The sequence below is a fragment of the Petaurus breviceps genome, unplaced genomic scaffold (genome assembly GCF_028583685.1).
Source record: "Petaurus breviceps papuanus isolate PSGF00001 unplaced genomic scaffold, PetGlider_PUasm1.0 91041, whole genome shotgun sequence".
Classification (NCBI taxonomy): Eukaryota; Metazoa; Chordata; class Mammalia; order Diprotodontia; family Petauridae; genus Petaurus; species Petaurus breviceps.
In genome coordinates, this window is record NW_027187400.1 from 725851 (window position 1) to 751245 (window position 25395).

General features: G+C 42.7%; 1 protein-coding gene across 8 annotated transcripts in view; it reads right to left on the bottom strand.

Moving 5' to 3' along the window:
- Positions 1-25395, bottom strand: part of ZCCHC17 (zinc finger CCHC-type containing 17) — a 45545-nt gene that overhangs the window by 16057 nt on the left and 4093 nt on the right. For 6 of the 8 annotated variants that reach the window (XM_069078484.1, XM_069078490.1, XM_069078487.1 and 3 more), the window contains exons 2-6: positions 16055-16170; positions 9456-9513; positions 5690-5790; positions 3477-3568; positions 214-314 (exon numbers count right to left, since the gene is read on the bottom strand). In XM_069078484.1, coding sequence (XP_068934585.1) covers positions 214-314; positions 3477-3568; positions 5690-5790; positions 9456-9513; positions 16055-16120 — 418 coding nt within the window. In that variant the 5' untranslated portion in view covers positions 16121-16170. Of the gene's footprint in view, positions 1-213; positions 315-3476; positions 3569-5689; positions 5791-9455; positions 9514-16054; positions 16174-25395 lie in introns of all 8 variants that reach the window. The other 2 variants (XM_069078485.1, XM_069078489.1) reach the window with 2 other exon arrangements.

The following is a 25395-nucleotide window of genomic DNA, read 5'->3' on the forward strand; positions in this document are numbered from 1 at the left end:
AGAGGGAGGAAGAGAGAAAGAAAGAGAGGGAGGGAAGGAAGAGAAAGAGACAGAGAGGAAAGGGAGGAGAGAGAACTGATAAGAGCCAAGAGATATGGAAAAACCATGCCAAGGAACACAGAGACACAGAGAGGGAGGAAGGGAGAAGAGAGGGAGGTGGGAAAAGGTGGTATGGGATGTGGCAGATAACAGGTGCAATGTAAGCCCCCCTACCTCTGCAGCCACACTTCTTGCAGGTCGTGTTCAGGACAGCCTCGAGGGTGATCTTCTGCCCTGTGTAGTCCTTGAAGGACCTCTTCCGCCTCTCTTCTTGGCTGAAATGAAGCAGGATTAACATTTACTGTGGTTCTCTCAAGAGAATGAGCTGGAAAGTTTTGTGGATTCTAGCCTCTTTGCTAGTAAACGACAGAGGCAGTATGACCCAATTTGCCACAACTTAAGAGGCCAGCACATCTCAAACGGAACCATATGCCAAAATAACAGATGACAGGGGGCAGGCCAGAGGAGGCCTTGTGGGAGGTGGAAGTGATGAGCTTCTTGATTGGAAAGCCTCTTTGCTCGCCAGCCAAAGAGAGAATGGCATCAGCACCAGTGGCCTCCTCTGGCCTCTCCTTTACTATGAGCTATGGCATTAAGTGTGATTCCTGAGCCACTGAAATCTTTCAGCACCCTCAGGCCCAGTGCATCACATCTTAGCATAGGAGGCATGTACCCCAGTGCAATGTAGGTAAAAATCATTATCTGTGATACAAAACTACTTGTTTCATAGGTCTCGGTCAAGCACTTGAATAGGGAACAAAGTTTTTTGTTGTTTGTTTTCTGGTAAAGAAACCTGAAGCTCTGAACAACAATGCAAGAGGATTTTGGAAAAGGCCCCCTTCATTAGCTCTGCTCAGCATTCTGGTTCCAGCCTCCTCAGATTCTTGTCTTCTGCCCTGGGACAGACTGATACAGGAATGAGGTCAGATGTCTGGTATGGGCCCACAGGAAATAATTCTCTCAAAATAAAAGGTAGAGCTTAGCTCACTCCCTGAATACAAACTTGAGGATCAAGCATAATTCCCAGGTCTCTACCAGTGTAGCTCATTTACATTTCTCTGGTCTCTGTTTCAAGTAATCAGTCAATCAACAAATAATTATAGGGCACTTATTATGTGCATGGTACTGGGAATACAAGTACAAAGAATGAAACAAACCCTCTTCACTTGCTTTGTCAAATTTAGCTAGAATCATTTCAAATCATAGGTCAGAAAATATTCAGTATAACCAAATTCAAGACTCTGGATTCTGATAGATTGCAGGCCAAATAATTTCCCCCACATAATACTCAAAATTTAATCAAGCAAATATGTCATCTCCTCTTGCTACACAAATTGGACAACTTGCCATTTTCCAAACAGACCAGTTGATTTTCTGCCTCTGTGCCCCACCAGGCTGGCCCACCAGAATATAGCTGTTTCCTTGTTTTATGTGCTTAAACCCACAAACCTTTCAAAACCCAACTAACCAACAGTCCCTCCTCCAGGACTGCCCCAGTTGGATGTCTGTTCTTAGTCACTTTTTCTTTGCCACCACACACCTTTCTTAGAGCACAAGATTATAGACTCCAAGATCAGGGACTGCATGTTTGCTAGATAGGGTAGGTGCTCACTACATGCTTGCTGAAATGCTACTGTTTATAGCAGGCTGCATGCAAGAAGCCCCCTGCCTGAACCCTGGGAGCCCTTCCCAGTTTCTGTCATTATGACAAGAAATAGAGGTGGTCTTTTATCTTCCTTGGTTTGCCCTTATAAGGGCATCTCTGATAAACCTCACTGCTTCATGTGGCTACCTCAACTGTAGCTCTAGAAAGGGAAGGTGATTGAGGAGCACACAGTTAACCTGTGGCCTAGGTGTAAATCACATCCCCAGAGCCCTGACTTATAATGGGTTTCTACTCTAACTGGCATGTAATCTGCCTATACCCAGCACTACCAAAAAATGGAGAAGTAGGAAAATCATCAGGAGGCACATGAAAATCCCCAAACACAAAGCAATTTAACCCAAGTGTTATCACAGTAACTGGGGCAACCAAATGGCTCCCCTGAGGCAGGAAGGAGTCGGTGGGACCGTTCAGCAAAGGAGTAAACGACTGGAGCCGTCCACCTACATATGGGACAGCACATGGCTAGGGTTTAATGGGAGAGGAAGGAATAATTCCAGTCACCAATGTATTCATACTCATAGGATTTAGAACTGGAAAGTCATCTGCAGATTATCTAGTCCAACTGATATTTTTCTACACAGAGGAACTAAGGTCCAGAGAAGGAAAGTAATGAAGTGCTGATGACATGGGCAATAAATAGGAGAGCCATGGCCTCTGACCCCAAATCAGTGGAATCATCACACTGCTCCAGGACTGGCCAGAGAGTCCCGCTGCTTCAGAAAATCTTCAAAAAAGATGCAGGGAAGACCCAGCAGAGACTCCAGCGCAAAGTACAAACCATCATGGGAGGAGCCTGGGTGCCCTGGAACTTTATGTTCACTCTACGAATGGGAGAGAGGGCAGGCATTCTGGGTCTGTGTATCCCCTTATGAAGTCTATGGCTTAATCATATACAGTGAGGACACAGAAATTCAGATGGAGCTGCAGACCTAGAGTCAGAGTAAGCCCTTAGCCTCCTATCCACTCTCAGGGGAAGGTGTTCCCAGTTTGGGATCTATGTACAGATTTCAGTGTGGCTGTAATCTTGGAAGGGAAAAATAGCATATCTTTATTTCAATAGAATTGGTTTCCTGCATAATTCTGTGCATTATATTTCATGGATTTAAAAAGATTATTTTGAGAAAAGCCTATAGACTTCACCAGCCTGCCCAAAGGGTCTAGGACACAAAAACAGTTAAGGACCTTGCTTCAGGAGGATGTCTGGGAGTTAAACACTTAATTCCTAAGTAGACCTAAGGTAGGGCTGAAAACACAGAAGGTAATATTATATAAGAGTGCTACTCCCTCCCCCCCCATCTGGGTGAAAAAGTTTTTCACTCCTAGACTAAGGTCAGAGATTGAGTGTCTGAGGTGCTGTATTTGGCTACAGTGCCCTCAGTACACATGGGCCTTAATTCCCTTCTTGACTGTCTTAAGACTGTCAGGTCCTTGGGGCGGCTAGGTGGCACAGTGATTAGAGCGCCGGCCCTGAAGTCAGGAGAACCTGAGTTCAAATCTGGTCTCAGACACTTAACATGAAACTAGCCGTTGGGCAATTCACTTAACCCCAATTGCCCTATCTTCCCCTCCAAAAAGCAAAAGCAAAAAAAAAAAAAAAAGACTATCAGGTCCTCAAATCATAGTCACAGATATGGTTAATGTATCTCGGCTAGAGGCAAAGGGCAGGATCACAAAGACAAATAAATATTTGTCAGCTACCTGAGGCAAAAGACAGAAAGGGGCTCAAAAGGGAGGCTAGATTTTTTTTGACCTAATAAACCACTGGACTTACTCAGTAATGATGTTGTTGGGGTCAAGGTCTTTCCCAGTCCCTTGGTTGACAACCTTCATGGAAAGGGACAGCTTAACCTTGTCATCTTTCATCTGCAGGAAGCAAAAGCAGAGTCATCACAAAGAGCTCAACCACATCCAAGAGACTTACTAGTGATGGAGACAGCCTGCAGACTGCTTGGGAGAGTACACTCATCTAAATAACGATCATCAAAAGCATCTGCTGATGGCGGGGAGATGGGGGGGTGGGGGTGGGTGGGCACTGCTGGATGGGTGGGACTGGGGAGGCCAGTATACAAAGTGGTGCAAGAAACCACCTCTGCCTCCCAAGAAGCTACTGTCTGGCTGAGAAGAGCACACACATAAAGTAACATTGGGTAGTCTACATTAAGAGTCAAGTGAATGGCAGAGTAAAGGCTACAAGGGCTTGGGGGAGGGAGCTGTCACTGAGATCTCAGAGCTTGAACTAGGCCTTGAAGGCAGGGTAGGACTTAGACATATGGAGGGGATGAAGGAGGGCATGAAAGAATGGAAGGATAAGGTGAGCAAATGCATAAAGCTGGGAACCTATGGCATGCTCAGAGACAAGAAAAGACTACCCTAACTGAAGAGACAGGGTCCTGCAGGGAAGGAAGAGAGGAGAAGGCTGGAAAGCAGGCACGGAGTAAGACACATGTTCTCGGACATGATCAATGTCTTGATTTCTTTTGCTTGACTATACATATTTGTAACAAGGGGAGGTTTCCTATTGGTGGGGAGGTGAGTTAGCAGCTAGTGATAGAAACGGAAGCAGCAATAAAACATTTTTTAAATGTATTGAAGAAAAAAAGGAACACAGATAAGGACACAGTAATTCTGTTACTACCTCAATAAATAAATAAATATCTATAATTTTAAAAAACTATATGGAATAGAAATTTACAGTTTCTTATACAACCTTCTTCCCTGTCCTTGGTATCTTCAGATGTTTGCTGATGACAAAGTTTACATTAAAAAATTTAATTTTTAAGAAAAAGAAAGTAGAATCGGGGGGCTAGAGCTACAAGGGACCTCAGAAACCAACTAGACCAACCTCCTCATTCTACAGGTAATGAAACTGAGGTTCAGGAAGGTTGAGTGATTTGCCTAAGGTTATGATACAGGGAGTAAGCATCAGAGGGAGGATTTGAACCCAGGTCCTTGGACTCCTAAGCCAATGCTCTTTCTGCCTTCCACTATGCCTCTCAAGGAAGGGCAAGTACTTAGATATTCTTCTATAGATAACTAGGGAGATTCTTTTCTACCACTGCCAAAATCTGCCAAGGGTCGCATGGTCCAATCATGCCCACTGGGTGATACTATGATAACCACAGTGGATCTGTAATCAAAGAACCTGAATTTGAATCTGGACTCTGCTGATTCCTATCTACATAACCTTCAGCAACCTCTCTGGACCTGCAAAATGAGGGGGTTGGACCACATGGTCTTTTAAGGTCCTTTTCAGCTCTAAATTTGGGATCCTAGGATCTTGACTGATGTCAATTTAGCTCAAGGTGACTAGATTTACTGTCTGTACTCTACAATGGGCACTCAGATTCCCACTGCCTTGTGATCTAATTGTTCCTTTGAGTATATGTCTGGTCTCTTTAGCTAGTATATAAGCTTGTCTTAAACTCCCTGGGCAACTAGCCCTTCCACAGACCACCAGAAATATTTGACTAATGACTTATATTATCCAGACTTAGTCAGAGTCAGCTGTGAAATGGGCTAGCCTAGTAATGCTCAGGTCCATGGCATAAGCTGGGGGTGGGGTGGGGGATTGGAGTGGCAGCAAATACTCATTTATTTAATTCCTGGGGGAAGGATAGACTAGTAATAGGTTTGGGTTTGGGGGGGGGGGTTTGGAGCTAACGGAATTCACTATTTATTTGCAAAACTCTGGAAGTTTTGCCTGGATAAAGAAGAAATGGATCAAAGAACTTTCCAAGATTCCTTCAAACCTAAAGAGTCAGTGAACTTCCAAGGTAAGTAAACACACCCAATCTTTTTGGTGTGGAAATGGAAACAGTTTTGCTGAGGTTGGAAAGAAGAAGACATGACAGTGGCATAGCTCCAAAGCAAAACCACCCCCTCTGGGAAGATGATCAGTCTGCCAGCTTCAGCTGAGAATCAAGTCATTATTCTTCCTATTTCTTTACATTCCTGTTCACTTGTGGAAAAGGCACAGAATTTTACCTCCCGGCCGATGAGCTTCACCCACACTTTGTCACCGACATCCACTATCTCTGAGGGCTTGTCCACTCGACAGGATGACATGTGGGTTCGATGGACCAGGCCTTGAAACAGAAAAGGGAAACATTTAATGTAGGCCTGCTACATCCCTAGTCAATGGGGAAAGCACAAAGGAAAACCAATGTGATCTTATACCACAAGGGCATCTAATTATGTGCTGTCTGTGACCACAGAGGAATTCAGAGAAAAGTATTAGCCCTCAAAGACAGGAAAGGAATAAAGTAAAATGTTTGATGACTTAGGTGGAACAGAATTCTTTAAAAAATTTGCATTGATATTTGTTCTTATATTACCTACATTTTCCAATATATTCCTCTTTTCTCTCCCTCCCAGAAAGCCACCCCTTATAAGAAAGAATTTAAAAAACCCAAGAGTTCAACAAAATTAACCAATATATTGATCAAGTCTGACATATGCAGAGTTCTATATCCAATGTCTCTTACCTGTAAAAATAAGTAGAGGGAGGCATCTTCTTATATCTTTGATTGAGTTTGCTCATTGTAATTTCATATTATTCAGTTTTTGATGATTTTGCTTTAGTCCTTTTTTTAAAATTTCATTTTTTTGGTTACATTTTAAGATCTGAACTGTCTGCCTTTGTCCCTCCCCATCCCAGAGGAGGCCACCATTTTACATACATACACACACACACACATATCCTATGTGTATACTTCTATTTATCAGCACTTTCTCTGAAAGTGGATAGAATCTTCCTTCATAGGTACTCTGTAGTTTATTTGAATATTTATAATACTCAGGATAGCTTAGTTTCCTTTTAAATTTATTTTTTGGTTACATTTTAAGTTCTGACCTGCCACGTTAGTTCTTTCCATTCACACTGCTGTTATCATCTCGTACACTGTCCTTGGTTCTGCTCACTTCACTTTGCATCAGTTCACCTATGTCTTTCCAGTACTCATCACTTTCATCGCTTCTTACAGCACAATAACATTCCTGCCCTACCATCTTTCCAATTAGTCTCCAGTCGACAGGCATCTACTTTGTTTCCAGCAGAGAAGAATTCTTCAGAGGCTCCTCTGTTTAAGCTTCTGACACTGTCTCTTGTCTACACGTCTGAAGAGCAGGCTTAGACCACTCATGGGTGTAATAAACCCACACTGGTACAAGGTATCGACCTGAGTGCCTGTTAAAATGCATTCAGACAACCTGGAGAAATTCTTGCAGTTTTTCAGTCCAGACACAAAAGAATCTGCTTCACTGACATGAAGGCTCTCCTGACTGCAAAACTCAGTTAAGGTTAATTTCCTTCACCACTTCATCAGCAATGGAACAGAAAAGGATCAATCTGGACTGTTAAACCGTGCTTCCAGTCAGAAAGTTGTCCAGATGAGAGTCCACCCTTCTCTACTGTCGTTTCATTTTTTCAGTTGTGCCCAACTCTTCATGACTCCATTTAGGATTTTCTTGGCAAAGACACTGAAGTGGCTTGCCATTTCCTTCTCCAGCTCATTTTACAAATGAGGAAACTGAGACAAACAGGGTTAAGTGACTTGCCCAGGATCACACAGCTAGTTAAGGGTCTGAGGCCAGATGCAACAAGAGGAGTCTTCCTGACTCCAGGCCCTGCACTCTGCACTATGGCGCCACCTAGTGGTCAGCTCTTATCTTTAGGGCTCAATTTCCTCTTCTGACCTTCCAGAGAAGGTGCCATTGAGGGCACATGAATGAAATGCAGTATTGCTGGAGCTCTCCCACAGGAGAAAAACGGCCACTTTTACCCCAGTGGTTCTAACCCAGCGTCCATTGAGGTGGAAGCTCCTTGAAGACTGGAGCTCTACCTCTTTGAGGTCTGGCACCCCTATGACAGGAAAGGGTCATATACCCAATAACAGAGAAGTCTATGGGACAGCAACAGTGCTGAAAAGGAAGACTCGCTCTGGGCTTTGCCGAAGAGTGATTTCTTAGTCCAGCCCTGTGAACAAGGCACTTGCTTCTCTGTCTATAAAAGGGGAGAATCATAAGGGACGAAGTGAGGAAGTAATTACTCAGAGTGACAAAATAAATTGGTGGCAGACCCAAGGATTAGGACTCACTGAGTTTCTAGTTAAGTGCTCATCTCCTGGAGTCCAGCTGTCCTGTCCTGCAGAGATTCACCCCCAGGCAGCCAGATTTGGATAAATGACAAAGGCACCTTGCTGCAAATCTGTGCTGTAAATTAACTCCCTGGAAGTTGGCTCTTCTCCACCATGTTCCCTCCCTCCCCCAACTGAACCAAAACGTATCAGGACCAGCTTCTCCTAAGATTCTCCTATATATCAGTGTAGGGCAGGCAGGAAGGGGCAGCAGCAGCAGGTAAATGAACAGACTGGCTTGTCCTCAATGGCCTACACAGTTTTATCTCATTCAATTTTACTGGAAAACAAAACAAAACAAAAGTGGGAAACTTCATTCTTGCTTACTGGCTGCCTATCCTAGGAAAGATGCTGGGAAATAGGCTCTGACCAGAGCTGACATGTTCTACTTAGAAGGCCTTGGGTTCAGGGCTGAACAATATCATTCCATCAGTTCAAAGGAAAGAACAAAGATTGTAGGGGAAGAATCCTGTGGAATCATCATGGCCACATTACTTTGCAGCTTGTGCTGCAGAACCTGTGTCTTCTGACCAAGAGGCCGTGTGGCAAAACACCAAGTATAATGAATAGAGAGCCCGATTTTAACTCCAGTTCAGCCCCGAATTACATTGTAGAGTACTCTGCTGTTTCCAAAGTGCTTTCCTGCCCATCATCTCACTGATTCATACAGTCCTGAGAAAAGACAATGTGGCCTTGTGTTAAAGAGCACCATGGAGGGAGGCGGGGACTTGGTTCTCATCATGGCTTTGCTACCAGCTAGTGGGGTGAATGATCCGTCCTGCTTCAGCCATCTTAGGTCGGTTTTCTTGAAGGCTCGTAACAATACTTCACATTTGTATAGTCCTTTAAAAAGCAATTTAGTCACAAACGATCCAGTGACAAAAGTAGTACAAATATTATCATTCCCATTTCACAGGAAATTAAACAATCACTCAACAAGAATTGAATCAGGGGTTACCATGTACTTGGTACTGTGCTGGATGCAGAGAAGTTAAGAAGGGCAAGATGGCTGAGTGAGACGAGGCAGGTCAGCCCCACTCACTAGCACAACTACACCATGAAGATGGAGAAAGAGCATCAGACCAAGTGGTAATGGGCATGCTAAGGAGTAAAGACGGCTGGCACTGGGCAGGGGGCATCAGACAAGCTCCTCCCCACCTCCTTGACCAATGACTTTGTGTTTACTTTGAACATACTCACACATCCACATAGTTCTTCCAACACAGTGTAAGCTCTATGAGAGTAAGAACAGCACGATTTTATGTTTGTAGGGCCAGTGCCTAGCACATAGTAGGCATGTAATAAATGCTGATTGATTATGACTTATTTCTGCATGTGGGAAAACAATCTCCAATACACATTCTAATATTCCGCAATCCACATTCCAATGACTCGATATTCCAGTTGTTACTCAGATAGGCAGCTTGTCCTCCTGAGATGGCCACAATTTTTCAATTTTATTCAAGACTTGTCACTGTTTGAATGTTCTAAGATATCCAACCATGAACACTGGAGGCCTCTGTGATGCCTGTCAGCTGTCAGAAAATTCATGATCCACAGCTAGGGTAGAATAGGATAAAAGGTGGTGGGGTGAATTTCTCATTTCAGACACATACCTTGCTTTTTGCAGCCTGGAATTTTGACAAAGGCTCCATATTCTGTCACTGTAACAACCTGAAAAGAAAAAGAAACATGTTCCAAACTAAACTCGTTATCTTTCCCAGTTCTTCCCAATTACGGTTGTCCACGGCACCACTCTTGCCAGGCACCCAGGCGCACAATCCAGATGCCATCCTTAAACCCCTCACTCTCTCCCAAGCTGTTGTCAAGTTCTCCTTCCTCTGACACCATTACCCCTCTTGTGCGGGGCCTCACCACCCAAGCCTAGATTATTGTAACAACCAGCAGGTGGCTCTGCCTGCCTCTGGTTTCTCCTCCATTCAGCTGTCAAATTAATCTCCCTCAGGTATAAACCTGAAGATGCTATCCCCTTATTCAATCACCTCCAGTGGTTCCCCATACTTCGAATATAAAACCCTCTACCTGGCATTCAAAGATCTTCACCACCTGGTCCTTTCCAGGTTTATTATGCCTTCCTCCCCACCATGTGTTCTGTGACTCAGTGACACTGGCCAACTGGCTGTCCCCATGCCTGCAATGTTCTCCCTCCTCATCTCTGTCTCCTGGCTTTCCTCAAATCCCAAATAAAATCCCATCATCTATGAGATGTCTGTCCTCCAATGAGGCAACAGATGTTGAGTGCTCTGTAACTACAAAGCACTTCAAAAATGTCAGCTGATAGAACACTTACTATGATGCTTCAGGGACCTGATTTCTTCAGAGTACTTTTTTTTTTTTCAGGGTTAAGTAACTTGCTCAAGGTTACACGGCCGGTTATTTCTAGGTGTGGTGCTGAGTATCTGAGCCCGGATTTGATCCAGGTCATCCCGACACTGGAGCTGGTACTCTTACTCGCTGAGCCACCTGGCCGCCCCTAAGCAACTGGGGTTAAGTAACTTGCTCAAGGTTACACGGCCAGGTGTTTCTGGGTGGGTGCTAAGTGTCTGAGCCCGGGATTCGATCTCCAGGTCTTCTCAACACTGGAGCTGGTGCTCTTACTCGCTGTGCTACCTGGCCGCCCCAGAGTACTTCTTCCACCAAGACAGGCCACTACACTGTGTCTACATCTTAGCGATGGTCTTTGTGAATTCTCCTGACCAAAAACATCATCATCCTACAGCCAAACTGGTGATGAGCTTCTTGTGGTTTAGCTAGACTGGCCCTTAAGCCAAAGAGATCAAGTCTATGCCTGGGTCCATACTTAAGGCCTTTTCAGCTTAGTAGCCATACTAGAGACTGCTCTACAAGCTCAGTCTTCAAGAACCCAGGGCCATTTTGGCACCATGAGGTGGCACAGGAACTGTTATTAAATCACGGTAAAATATGCTTATTAAAAAACCCCTCCAGTTGTGGGGAGTAGCCCTCAGTTACAGCCTTACTCTTCTCTTGTAAATACCCACAAAATAATACAGAGTCTGAAAGCTGATAGGGTTTAAGAACCAGGAATTGAAAAACATTCAATAAAAAAAAGCAAAACATGGGGCAGCTAGGTGGCACAGTGAACAGAGCACTGGCCCTGGAATCAGGAGGACCTGAGTTCAAATCCGACCTCAGACACTTAACACTTGTGGGCAAGTCACTTAACCCAAATTGCCCTGTCTTTGCCCCTCCAGAAAAGCAACCCCCCCCAGACAAATGTACATCAAATGAGTGAATGAACCATTATTATTTAATGCTTTCCAAAGCATTTTCCTATCAATATTTTTATTTGCTCACAAATACCCCATGAGTTAGGTAGGTTAAGCCCTAATTTTATAGCTCAATTGGCAGTTGTTAATGAAATTCATACTATGCATCAGGCACTGGGAGTACAGATAAAAATGAAACAACCTCTTCCCTCAAGAAGTTTATATGCTATGGCACAGATAACATTTAAGTGTATATAAAATATTTACTAAATAAATGTAGGGTTTTTTTTGGTTGAAAGTGAGAGAAGATCCTAACACCCAGGAGATCAACCTTGGCTTCACATAGAAGTTTGAAGGAAGTGATAGAGTTTTTGAGGTAGAGGAGAGGAAGGAGAACGTTCTAGGAAGGTATGGAGGCAGGAACAGAAAGGAAGCCAGAGGAAGACACTGTAGTATGTGGTTTGTGCAAGGTAACCAACTGGCCTGACCCCAGGCCCTGACTGATCGCCTGGCCCTTCTCTCATACCCACTTTACCATTAATCTTGATTCTAACTAGGTGAAAATGGTGCATTGTTAAGTGTGATGGATTTAGAGTCAGAAGACCTGGGTTCAAATTCCACCTGCCACTTTCAGCTTTAGTGTCTTCACCTGTAAAAGGGGGGGAGGGAGGGGGATGAGATGGCCTGAAAGATTCCTTCCACCTCCCGATCCATGATGCCCTAGTGAAAATGTTTATTTTTCCCGTTCCCTAGTGGATTTCTACTGATCAAGAATACATGGGCAATGTTAGAACTCAAGGCTCCAAGCTCCCAAGCCTAGGTTTTACACAGGAGCCCTAAGGATACTCCCAAAGAAAACTACATCATACAGAGTGGCTGGCCAGTTATTACTCATGTCAAGCTCTGGGGCTTCCACTGGTGTGGATGCTTCCTCCAGGGAAGCTGACCGGAACCGCAGCTTTCTAGAATGTTCTTTGGATAACAAACAGAAGGACCCTGTCCTCTCAGCTTTTTTCAACCTGGTAGGACCAGCCAAAGCTTGGGCCCTGCTGTTGTAGTTTTCAGGAGCCCAAGAGTCACTTCCATGCCACCATGAAGCATCAGAGGACATGGGTGGAGATGCCACTGCTACAGTAATTCTTTTTTTTTGGCAAACAAAGTATCTTGTGAAAGACAAAGATAACACTTGCCATTTTATTACAAGAATGGCAAACACTGGCCCTCCCTTTTCTTTCTTTTTTTTTTAATCTTAAAAAAAAGAGGAAATTTCAATATATCAAGGAGAACAGGAAAAAGATTCTATGTGAAACACAAATCTCTTACATACAGTTCACTTATAATTCAACATTTTACTTTCATATCTGTTGGCCATTTATCTAATGGAGCTGTTAGCCTCATGGATTTGGATCCACTCTTTGTATCTTAGATACTTAGACCTCTGTCAGAGAAACTTGATGCAAAGATTTTTTTTTCTCAGCTGCTTCCCTTTTAATTTTAACTGCCTCAATTTTGCTCGTGCAAAAACTTTCCAATCATATGTCATCAAGGCTGCCCGTTTTATCTTCTATGATCCTCTCTATGCCTCGTCTTGCCACAAGCTCTTCCTCTACCCATAGCTGAGAAAGGCATTTTTGTTCTCGATCCTCTAATTTGTTTCTGATGTGATCTTTTACATAGCTAGGTCATGCAACCATCTGGAGCGCCTTGCAGTGTATGGTGTGAGATCTCAGTCTACACCTAATTTCTCACAGGCTACTTTCCAGTTTTTCTAGCAATTTTATTATGCTCATTAGCTTCTTTGTGTTATGTACTTAATCTGTCCCACTTTTCAACTTTACTTTTTTTTTAACCACTACTAAATTATTTTCACAATTATCGCTTTGAAGTACAGTTTCAGATCTGGTATTAATAGGCTTCCTTCCTTTCTCCTTTTTTTCATTACTTTCCTTGAGAATTTGGACCTTTTGTTCCTCCAGATGAATTTTGTTATTGGATTTTCTAGCTCTCTAAAGCTCTCTTTTCTAGCTCTCTTAGTGGTTTGGTATAGCACTGAACTAGCAAATTAATTTGGGTAGAATTGCTTTAATTATAGTGACAAGATCCAACCATGACCAATTAATATATCTCCACTTTATTGCTATAAAGAGTGTTTTGTAGTTGCATTCAGTCCCTACCCTTTCTGCAGGGCCCACAGCTCTCTCTTTACAGATTCCTAGGGCATTCTCTATTCCTTGTCTTGACACAGCTTTCTGGAATGTTCCTTGGATAATAAACAGCTGCCCTAGGAACCTGTAAAGAGAGCTGGGAAACACTACATTCTTTCTAACAACTTTTGAAAGGTTACAATTATTTGAAGTTTCTGTTAAAGCACTGCTCCAAAGCCTCATCATGAGACAGATGCAGCCTTGAAGGCTGTACGGTGATGCTAGCAGAGTGCAATCTTGGGTCAGCTCGATCAAGGTAGAAAGGCTTCAAGCACAGGCCCAGTCATCTATGCTATTGTCTATCGTCCAATGACCAGTCTAGCTAAATCTGGAGAGGCCAAGCCAGGTTGACTGACACCAACAGGTTGACCACCAATAAATCAGTATTTTTGGCCAAGACAGTTCACAGAACATGGTCGATGACGTGTCTTTTGGCTTTAGCCTTAATATTCAATATACATCCCCAAGAATCCAAACAACTTCATGGTTCTCAAGTTGTCTGGTCTTTGGGCAGTGTACTGAGCCTGCCAACAGTACAGCTGCTGGGAATCAGGAATTAGTCACACAAATTTCTTTAAGGCCAACTGACTTTAGTGAGTGAGAACATGCCTAAAATTGAATATTTTACTGTTGGCCTTTTCTTCTGCTCCTTCTCCTGTTCCCTTCATTCCAATTAAAGCAGACTCCTCCATAAGTTTTTTCTATCATGGCCTACATCTCCAGCACCATTTACCCAATTACAGCATATGCTTCCAGTGATAAAAGAGATTTCAAAGTCACCTAGGCCAGTCCCTGCCTAAATATGAATGCCATTTACAATGCCTGCAATGATCATCTAAGCTACCTTTGAAGGTGTTCTGTGACAAGGAACGCTTTACCTCCCCAGGCAGTCTATTCCAATTCTGAACAGCTCTAGGGGTTGGAGGTTTTTCCTTACTTATGCCTAAGTCTCTGCCATTTTCTTCTGCTGCTTTTAGTTCTGCCCCCTGAAACCAAGCAGATCACGTCTTTGGTACAGTGGTCCTTTAGATATCTGAAGACAGTTATCCTGTCTCCCAAGTTCATCTAGGCTAAAGATTCTCCCTTCCTTCAACTGATGCTCAGAACAGTTTTAAGGCCCTTCAACATCCTAGAGGGTCTCCCTTAGATGCCCTCCACCTTGACATCCAGAAATGAGTGTAGGATTCCAGATGAGATCTGCCTGGGTCCAGAGGCCCAGGATCATGCATTCCAGACCATGCTTCCATGAATATAGCTTCAGGCTGTATGTGTATTTGGTGGCTGGCCAGGTCACTCTAGGGACCTTCACCGAGTGGGAAGTCCACTGCAACACCTAAGTCTGTGTCACATGACACCCACCTTATGCTTGTACAAATGATTTTTTTTAAACCCAGGTATAGGACTTCACATTTACTCTATTAACTCTCATCTTACCAGAATGGCACAGAAGTGGCATGCTGGAAAGGGTCTGCAATTAGGAGAAACCTCGGTACAAATCCTGATTCTGATGCTTACTTCCATGTGAACATGGCAAATCATTTAACCTGAGTCTCAGTTTCCTCACCATACTGAACTCCTGACCTGTATTGTTATTTTAACCATTCACTTGTTTGTAGCTTATCTCTCCTATATAACACACCCCTGGGCCCCAAAGCAGGGACTCGGGGTTCCCCACAGCACTTGGCATGGGGCCAAACACAAAACAGACATTTTGTAAAAGAGGGCAGATTGACTGCTCCTGGGCAGTCCCTTCCTTCCAGACTAAAGCATCCGCAGCTCAAATCTACTGACTTTAAGTCACACCCTTCAGGAAGCCTTCCTCCTTCAGAGGTGGGAAGCAATCTGACACTTCCCAGGCCTGCCCTCTTCAAACATTTCATGTACAAATTGCACAAATCAAAGCAGAGAAAGCTGCCTACTAGCAGTGTCTTCACTGAAGGGCTGGTTCCCCAAAACTGGGATACATTGTCCTTGATTTGGGCAGAACCTGACATGCAAGTCTCATGCAAGTTAGTGTCCCTGCCTTCTCTGTTCACTGAGACTACATGGGACCAAGGTCATGACTTGGGGCTCCACTACAAATTAAAGCCACACTGCTTGGATGTGTGAGGCTGGCGAGGCAGCCAGTCAGAATTTACCAGTATCCAAAGTGCTGGAATGGTTTGTTTCTTATGAACTTTTTTATATCAACTTCCTTTTTACTGTTGGCCAGGGTCCTGGTATGTGTCTCCGATGTAGTGTTTTAGTTCTAATCTCAGCAACCATCCAAGTCATAACGACAGTTATCTTTCTTCGCCTCTGGCTTAAAGATTATGGGATCACAGATCAAGAGCTGGAAGGGACCTTAGAGGCCACTGTGTCCAACTCATCTTCCTCATTTTACAGAGTAGGAAACTGAAGCACAGAGAGCTGAAGGGATTCAACCAGGGTCACAGAACTACTAAGTGTCTGTGGCAGGGTTTGAAATCAGTGCTTCCTCCTAAGTCCTGCATTCTAGCTATACATAATGCAGAAATGGGTGCCCACAAAGGGACACTGCAGGAAATCAGCTTCTCTGGGAAAACAGAATTTTCTTTTTTTTTTTGCTTTTTGGAAGGCAATTGGGGTTAAGTGACTTGTCCAAGGTCACATGGCTAGTAAGTGTTAAGTGTCTGAGGCCAGATTTGAACTCAGGTCCTCCTCACTCCAGGGCCAGTGCTCTATGCACTGCACCACCTAGCCGCCCCAAAAACATAATTTTCAAGGACAGAAGCTTAGGCACACCTCTCCTCTGAAGATGGTGTAGAGATCGGGCAGGTCATCCAGAGTCTCACATCTTCCTGGATTCATCCTAAATGCTCTGTGGACTTCCGAATTCCCTTTGTAAGCAATCAAGCCTCCTGCTTGGAACAAGGACAGAAAACAATTAGAGATATTTAACTTAATGATAGCCGATGAGCTGATACTCACATAACAAGCTGGTCTCCATGGAATTGCCCAGTTAGGTTTAACCCTCCCACTCAGTGACTCTTAAGTCTTCTTCTTAGTGGGAGCTAATCTAAACTGGCAACAGGAACTTCGGTGACTTAGGACTTCCTTTTCAATTTGTAAGGGAACCCAAGGGGATGTCTTCTTGTTGGGGGATTGTTGGGGATTTTGAAAATTAATTGTCAAGTAAATAAAAGGTACACTAATTATTTCTGGTCCAAGGAGACTAGAGGTGGTTGGAGATTTACAAGAGGGAAAAATAAAACCAAAACCAAGGGGCTTAACAGAATTAAAAAGGCCAGTAGAACTAGTCAAAGGTAGCAAAGATCACAGGCTACAGAACTGAATGGGACTCTGAAGATTATCTAGACCAGCTTCATTTTACAAATGACTAAACTGAGGCCCAGAGTTTAAGTGACATGAAAAAAGCTATTTTTATTTCAAGAAATGAATATATCAAGTACAGCTCTATGAAGAAAAAGTGGCTAAGACAGACTTGAGGCAGTCCCTCTCTGCTCTACAGACTAGAGAAAGAACGGATAGGGAAATAAGTCAGGATGAGGCAGAGCGTTCCAGGTACAAAGGAACTGTCACAGAGTCATGGAGAGGGAGATGGAGTCATGCCTGGGGAAGAGCAAGGAAGTCAGTGTGGCGAATTACAGAGTATATAGAAAAGAGTGAAGTGTGAGAAGCCTGCAGAGACAGAAAGGGGGCTCGTTATGAAGCTTTATAAATTCCAGAGAAGACTTTATAATTTAACGTAGAAGTCACAGGGAGCCACTGAGTTCTCTCCAGTGAACTAAAGCTGATTGATCTGGGAAGGAGTGGGGTGACACTTGGCAGATGACTGAAGGATGGAGAGACCTGAGGTAGGGAGACCAGTGGAAGGGACTGCATTGCAATACCCAGAGAGGCCAGCTGAGGCCCTGAACTATGTGCAGGTTTACAGAGTGTCTTATACACATGATCATACTTCACTATGGGTCACCAATACCCCTGTGAGGTAGTTAGTATTATTATGTCCATTTTACAGATGATGAAACTGAGGTACAGGAGTCAGGTGACTTGTCTAGAGTCATACAGCTAGTGTTGGACATGGATCCAGTGTTCTAATTCATTCTATCCAGCTACCTCACAGCCCCAAAAGCTGATGTGCTATTAGCCTGTGTTAATCAGGCAGTGCCCAGAACAAGGGAGGTGACTTTCCCTCTTTTGGACGCCCTGGGTATGGATCCCACATGGAGACTCATTCCCGGGCCTCAGAGTTTAAGAATGACCCTGACAAACTAACCTCTCCCTGGTGTACTTTAACCCTTACTACTCTAGTAAACAATACTAGGGTACCAATAACCTGCTAACTACCCAATTCAATGGCCTTTTTTCATTCCACAAAAACCTTCAGCAGCTCCCTTTTGCTTCTAGGATGAAATACAAACCCCTCAGCCAGGTATTTAAGGCCTTCCTGACTTCATATTAACCCACCCTCTCTCCACCCTATCAACACCCTATTTCTGACTAAGTCCTAGACTAGATTGTTCTATCTCCTGGCTCCAATCATTTTTTCATAGGTATATAACATGCCTAGAATTCCCTCCCTCCCCTCTTCTGTTTCTTACTATACCTAGCTCCCTTAGAGGCTTAGCTCAGGTGCCAACTATAACCAAAGCCTTTCTAACGTTGCCAAGTTGTTACTGTTCTGTTCCCCTCAGATTATCTTGGCCTGGCAAATACTCATTTGTGTGGCTGTAGAATTGAGATATGAAACTTCATGTTGCATCCCCCCCACCCCCCTGCCCTGAATGTAAGATCTCTGAGGGTAGAGATTGTTTTGTTTTCGTTTTTGTTTTCCCAGGCCTGGAACATAGCATCAACTTAACGAATGTCTGTCTAATTCAATTGAAAAGGAATTTGTGGACATAGGTGGTCAGAAACAATGTAAAGGTACTTTATCCCAATCAGTTGCATGTGTAGATGGGCATAACCACGAGAGGAGAAATTACAGCACCATGTTCTGTTAATTATTTATTAACTGAACAATTTTTTTGTGTGTTACTTTTTTTTTTGCCTTTTGGAGGGCAATTGGGGTTAAGTAACTTGCCCAAGGTTACACGGCTAGTATTTTTGTATAGGTGTTAAGTGTCTCAGGCTGGAACCGAACTTGGGTCCTCCCGACTCCAGGGCCTGAGCTTTACTCACTGCGCCACCTAGCCACCCCATTTGTGTTACTTTTTAAAGAGAACATTATAGTCACATATGTTCCAGTTGGCTAAACTAAAAGGCAGCTTAGGACAACAGTGGGTTACAAGGATCACAGAGTTACAGATGTACAGTTAGGAGGAACCATCTCACAGCCACCTGCACAAACAAGCTCTAAATCCCCTCCACTGTCTTCCTTCTTACTTAGCTTTCTTCAAGCCAGCTCAGTGCCCCTCAGTGCCCCATTCTACAGAAAGTCTATATCCTGATCTAACCTGCTGCAAGGGCCCTAGCCCAGAAATTACTCTGTACATAATTGTACATATTTGGTTTTAAAATTTTTTCACTTATTTCTTTTGTTTTTACAATACATTCATTTCCTAATAGATCTCTTTTCCCATCCTTTGCAACAAAGGTCATTTTTAAAAGGCTAAGCAAAACCAAATAACACATCACTTGTGTCCAACAGCAGATACGATATTCTATATCCACTGCCCCCCTCCTCTGCAATGAAAGGAAGTGCATTTTCTAAACTCTTTTTCAGATTCAAGCTTGGTCATTTTTTAACTTTTAACTGGTTTCCCCCCCTTCATTATTTATTTTGTTTTCCTTGTTCTGCTCATTTCATTTGGCATCATTATTCTTGATAGTCATTATTTATTACAATGTAGTAATATACCATTATATTAATGTACTACAATTTGTCTAGTCTTTCCCCAATAGATGAGTATTTAATTTGTTTCTAATTCTTTGCTATAATGCAAAGGACTGTTATGAGTATTAAGATATACATGAAACTTTTCAAGACCTAATTTGGGTATATGCATAATAAAGGGATCTCTTGAACATTTTGGTCACATTTTTTGCATAATTTCAAATAGTTTTTCTAGCACGTTGGATCAATATACAGCTCCACCAACAATGTATTAGTGTACTGTATTTCCACAGCCTTTCCAATGTTGACTATTCCCATCTTTTGTCATCTTTGTCCATTTGCTGTGTGAGGGGAAACCCTAAGTGTTTTTTCAATGTGTATTTCTTTTGTTGTTAGTGATTTAAAACAATCTTTATTTGGCTGTTAATAGCTTGTAAGTCATCTTTTGAAAGCTGTATTATTTGCCCACTGGGGAATGATTCTTGTTCTTACATATTTTTATTAATTCCTTATGTATTTTGGATATAAAACCCTGAGATGACTGATGCAAAGGTTCCTCAGACAAATTTCCTTTCTGTGGAAGATGGAATGTTATGCATGTGGAAGAGAAAATAAAACATACTGGAAAAAATTTAGAGGTTATGAGGGAAAGTAATGTGAAATCAATCTACAAAGAGAGATTATAATTATAGCCAGACTCTAAAGGATTTTAAATGCCAAGCTGAGGATTTTACATTTTATCCTTGTGTCAAGGTGGCTGTTGTGTAATGGAAAGAGCTAGCCTATCAACCAGGAAGCCCTGGATTCAGATCCTGCCACTAGACACTGGCTGTGTGACCCTGGACAAATCTCTTGGTGCTCAACACAACTTGCATTGGTGGAGGGAGTCTCCCTGAAGTCACATCTCAAAATCTTGTGAGAATGAATGCTGAAAACTTAAAATAAATAAATAAATAAATTTTTAAAAATTAATGCAAAAAAGAAGCAGAGGGATGGGAGCATAAGTGAGAGCTGTCATGGAGGTAGAATCAAGAAGACCTGTCAACGTTAGTGATATGGAAAGGAAAGAAAAGGAATCTCTCTGAGGTTCAGTTCCTCATCTATAAAATGAGATAAAAAAAAAAACCTGTTGTACCTACCTCACAGGGATGTTGTTAAGCTCAATTCTGACAATAACGTGAAGCATTTTTTTTTTACAACTTAAAGCACTATATAAATATAAAAAACACAAGTTTTCTTCTTAATCTAGTTCTGTCAATTTTGTTTGCACAAAACTTTAATTTCATGTGATCAAAATCACCTGTTTTATCTTGTGATCACTTCTATCCCTAGTTCAATAAAGAATTCTCCCCCTAGGACATACAACACTGCATGCACCACTGGATTTGACTGACATGTTGATTGGTTTTGCTGAACTGCTTTCTGTGCCTCCCCTTTTTTTCTTTTTTGTTTTTATAAGGGAGAGCTCTTTGGCTGTAGGAGGGGAAAAGAATAAATTAGGAAGTGAAGGTGATGTACAAATAAAACATGTCAATACGTTTTTTAAAATTCTCTTTCTAGTCACTGTTGTGAAAGGCACATTCATTTATTTTCCCCCAATTTTTTGGTGATCATCTACTTTGTATATAGTTTATGTTTATTTTTCTGTGTGTTGCTTTTTCACAACAAAATGTGAGTACTTTATGGGCAAGAACTGTTTTGTCTTTGTCACCCTAAAGCCTAACACAGTGCCAGACACACAGGAGGTTTTAATAGATGCCCGTTTAAAGACTAGAGAGTAATCCTCTCCACACCACAATCTACACAGGAGCGGTTCTCCAGCCTTTTTTTTTTTTTTAAAGCAAGCGGGGTTAAATAACTTGCTCAAGGTTACATGGCCAGTTATTTCTGGGTGTGGTTCTAAGTATCTGAGCCCAGATTCGATCCCCAGGTCATCCCGACACTGGAGCCGGTGCCCTTACTCACTGTGCTACCTTGGCCACCCCTACAGCCTTTCTTAAAGAGCTCCAGGGAAGGAGTACCACTATCTCCTGAGGTGTGATGACATCCTTCTGGGTAACATTAATCATTGGGAGTTTTTCCTTTATGTCAAGTCTAACTTTGCCTATTGCAACTTGCATTCTTTGCTCCTAGTTCTGCCCTTTGGGAACATATATTCAGTAAAGCCTTCCTAGGACACTTACACAGGGCTCTCATGTCCTGCTAAGTCTTCTCCAAGCTAACTGTCTCTAAGTCCTTCAATTGATCTTCACATGGCATGCATTCAAAGCTTTTCAACATCCTGGTTGCTGTCCTCTGGATACTCTCCAGCTGACCAATGTCCCTACAGCAGCCATCATTCATGGAAGCCCCCACCGTGGAGTAGGGGTCTGCTCTCCCTGCCACCACCACTACCAACAGCCAACAAACTTCAACTAATGGAAGCGTGAGTCAGCCTAGGTGAAGCAGGAAGGCATATGGAGGGAGAGACAGGTAGGAGGGTTAAGACACTACCATAATCTGGATTAACACCCTGTACCCAAAAGTCTTGAGAAGAACAGTGCTCCCCAGTCCTCTGGCCCGGCTCCCAGCATAACCCCGATAGCCAGTATCTAGGGCAGCAACTCCCATGGAGTCATTCCCCATCCCTGATATTAACTGCAGACTAACAGCCACCTATAGGCAGGTAATAGTAGCATCTGTCAGACCACAGTCCTGTAACAACAATGCCACTTGTAGTTGCTATGGGATATAAAACCAATAACACCAGCACACAGGAGGGCTGCTAGCACAGGTTCTTTCATGTACTTTACTAAAGGAAAGCAACTTTAAAGGGGTAAACAATCTTTAATTAAACATCTGTCTGTCTATCAATCTATCATTCACTTAGTTCAGGGGAACAAGTCAGCACCCTGAATTTCAGAAAATTCAAACAGAAATTACAAGCAGACAAAAAATACAAAGAAAATAACACAATTCAACAGACCAACAGAAAGGGCTTCTAGCTGTCTGACCATTATATACATACATTCATAGTTACCAGAGAGAGAAGCACCAACATCTGGGTTTTCAAAGCACAGGGGCTCAATGGCTACCCAGAGTCTCATCTGGCCAAATCATACAACTCTCCCCATAAGCAAAACCTCACCTCAGAGTATATATACCCTTCTTCAGGGTCAGAGGACATCACAACCTTCATGACTCACTGCCTAATTACAAAGTAACAAAAGGTGTAAGCCTTCCCAAAAAACAAGCCTCCCCCCAATCAAGCCCTTCCTGTTGGGTTCTACTTGAGGCCCATTAAGTCAGGGAAGATCTTCAAATTCTCTTACCATTATAAGGCCCTACATCCATCCCATGCCCTGTGGCCATCTCACAGGCAAGCAACCTTTGTGAATATGAGATCTGGAAACTAATTGTGCAGGCACTGCAGCCTCTGCTCCTCAGAAATCATGGCTGCCAAAGGATCAGAAATCAAAGCTTTCACCATCAAAGACTATCAAATGTTTGATTTTATCAATGGAAATAGATGATGTAGCATCTGCTTTATCCTCTAAAGAGGACTGGGTTTTTCTATTTGACTTGCAGCTGAAACCTCTTACATGGGCTGTTTCCCCACATTAGACCATAAATATCTTGAGAGAATGATTATCTTCCTCTTCTATTTGTGTCCTCAGCACTTAACCCAGTCCTTTGCATATAATAAGTACCTAATAAATGCTTATTCATTCCTAAAACTAGCTAACGGGAACTACTGAATACCACAAATGTGAACTATCACCTCTTTAGCTTCACTTTACATTCATCCCTTTTAAATTTCATTCTAATAGATAGATCTGCTCCAATCTTTTTGATCCTGGGCCATCTAACATGTTGGCTATAACTTAAAGCCTTGTGTTATTTAAAAATTTGTTGAGTGTGCCATCTATGGTTTATCCAAGTCCTTGATAAAAATATTAACAGCACAGATCATGCACATAGGCAGGGAGGCCCTCATGAGATAAAGTTCAAGACTAGGGGTAGGGCTGAAGGGAAAGGGGACTAGGCATGAGGAAGGGGTATGGCTGACACATAGATAGCTCCTTGGACTGGGAAAGACTGATCTTAAGAGTCAAGATGACCTGAATTCAAATCCTACTGCAGATAATTGGTAGTCAGCCTCTTAGGCTCTCTCCTCATCTGTAAAATGGGAAAATAATAGCACCTACCTCACATAGTTGCTGTGAGGAGCAAATGAAATAATGCACATCAAACATTCTGCAAACCATAAAATGCTAAGCTACTATTGTTGTTATTGACGATAACAATAATGATGATAATGATCCTGGAAAACGGAAAACATTGTCCAGACCACAACACAGGGTAATGAAAGTGAACAGCATGAAGGAAAATTAAGTCAGCTTCAGAAGAATGTCACTGCTTCAGGACTTCTATCATTTAAGGAGTCAGACAAAAACTGCATGTTCTACCAATGGAAATGGAAGGAAAGGCATCACCTTCAGATTTCCTTTTACACAGGATTTGGTGTTTACACTCTACAATTAGCACCAGTGTTTGTATTCCATTGATTGTTCAGAGCATAAAGAGAAGGCTTCCAAGGGAGACTATCCAAATGTTCCTATTTACAGATGACAACGTACCAGCTTCGCTGAAGCCTATAAAACTATAAAAGCTATAAAATCTGTGGAAGGAAAGTCACCAAAATACCCAAGAGATTAAGCAAAACCCCCACAAAGGCTAATGAAGTGACCACACAGCACACAACACCATGACTTGGAAGTGGACAGACTATCCACAGATTACTTCCACTGATACAACTTTGATAGTGTGCCTCAGAAAGTCAACCAGCTGTATCCAGAAATCAGTAAGAAGAGAAGATAGAACTCCACTGTACTGATGAAAATGTTCAATATTTTCAATTATACACAATTGTTCACTGCTGTAAAAGCCCACCTTCTTAGCACACTTGTTGAGTGTGCCATCAGCATTCTCCCAGTGACTACAGATGCCTATGATTATGGAACATCACATTCTCTGGAGAATCAGATAACAACTATATCAAACTTGCTTAATCATTGGCATAATTTGCTCTTTGTCGATATGACTTATAGTATCTCAAGTTTGGCTTTTTCTTGATTTTCTTTTCATGAAAAAAAAATCTGGTTTTCCACTGATTTCCTCTTCTCCTTTTCTCATGTGTGCCTCTTCTGGGATCATTTTCTAGAGGAAAATTCTTCTGTCCTTTGTAAATGCTCTCCAGTCTATATCTACTCCAAAATACCTTCCTCCTCAACACAGACTCCAGTCTAGCCCAAGAGGCCTGACTGGTGACGCCCCACATGCACTGCTGTTCCACAGATAACACACTGGAGACACTGGAGTTTGGGGACTCCAGCCTCTAACAGGTTCACTCTTGATCTGAGACAGGCAGACACCTTCAGAGGGGCTGATAATCAGCTTTATTCTAGTCTAGTCTCTCAAAGGAAGTTGCTGATAATGGGAGCATCAACTCCTGCAGCATTCCCTAACAATCCTTCTCACAAGGGCCGGTAAAAAGCAGGGGGAGAACTACCCCTATGTCTCAATCGAAACAGGCACAGCTTGTGCACTCTTGTAAATCCCCTCAAGCCTTGATGGGGGCTGGGCAAGGCATACATAGACACCCCTATGGGTTCCTTGTGGTTTCCCCACTCACTGACCAGCACCCACTTGCTTTATAGGGCAACAGACAAAGAAGGCATTTTGCCAACATTAAGCTCACAGGTTAACTTTAGCAATGCTGTCACTCTGCACAAGTGCAGTAAATATCACTGTCACCCCCATATCTCATGGTGCAGCCTCAGTCAGATGTCTGTCACTATTGATTTTAGGAATTACTATCTAAGATCCTTGGGGCTATTCTGGGAGTTATTATCTAGCACCTGGAAACTAGACATTTCCATGACCATGGATCCTGAGAAACTGACCTCTAAAAGGATAACAGAATCCTCCTTACGTATGATTGCCTATGTCCATTTAACGTTTGTCTAAGCTATTCCCATGATCTGGAATGACCTCACCCTTTCTTTTCCAAAGACTTTTTGCTAATGAATAAGCAAAATCAAGCAAAACAAATCCACACATTCACCATGTCCAAAAATGTCTCTCATTCTGAACCTGTCATCACTCTGTCAGGAAGACCTCACCTCTTCCTTCCAACTCTCCACTGATCCAAGTTCTGTTTGAGCCCCATCTCTTCCACAACATCTTCTACCGTGTTTCCCCGATAATAAGACAGTCTTATTATTTTTTTTGGACAGAAAAACAC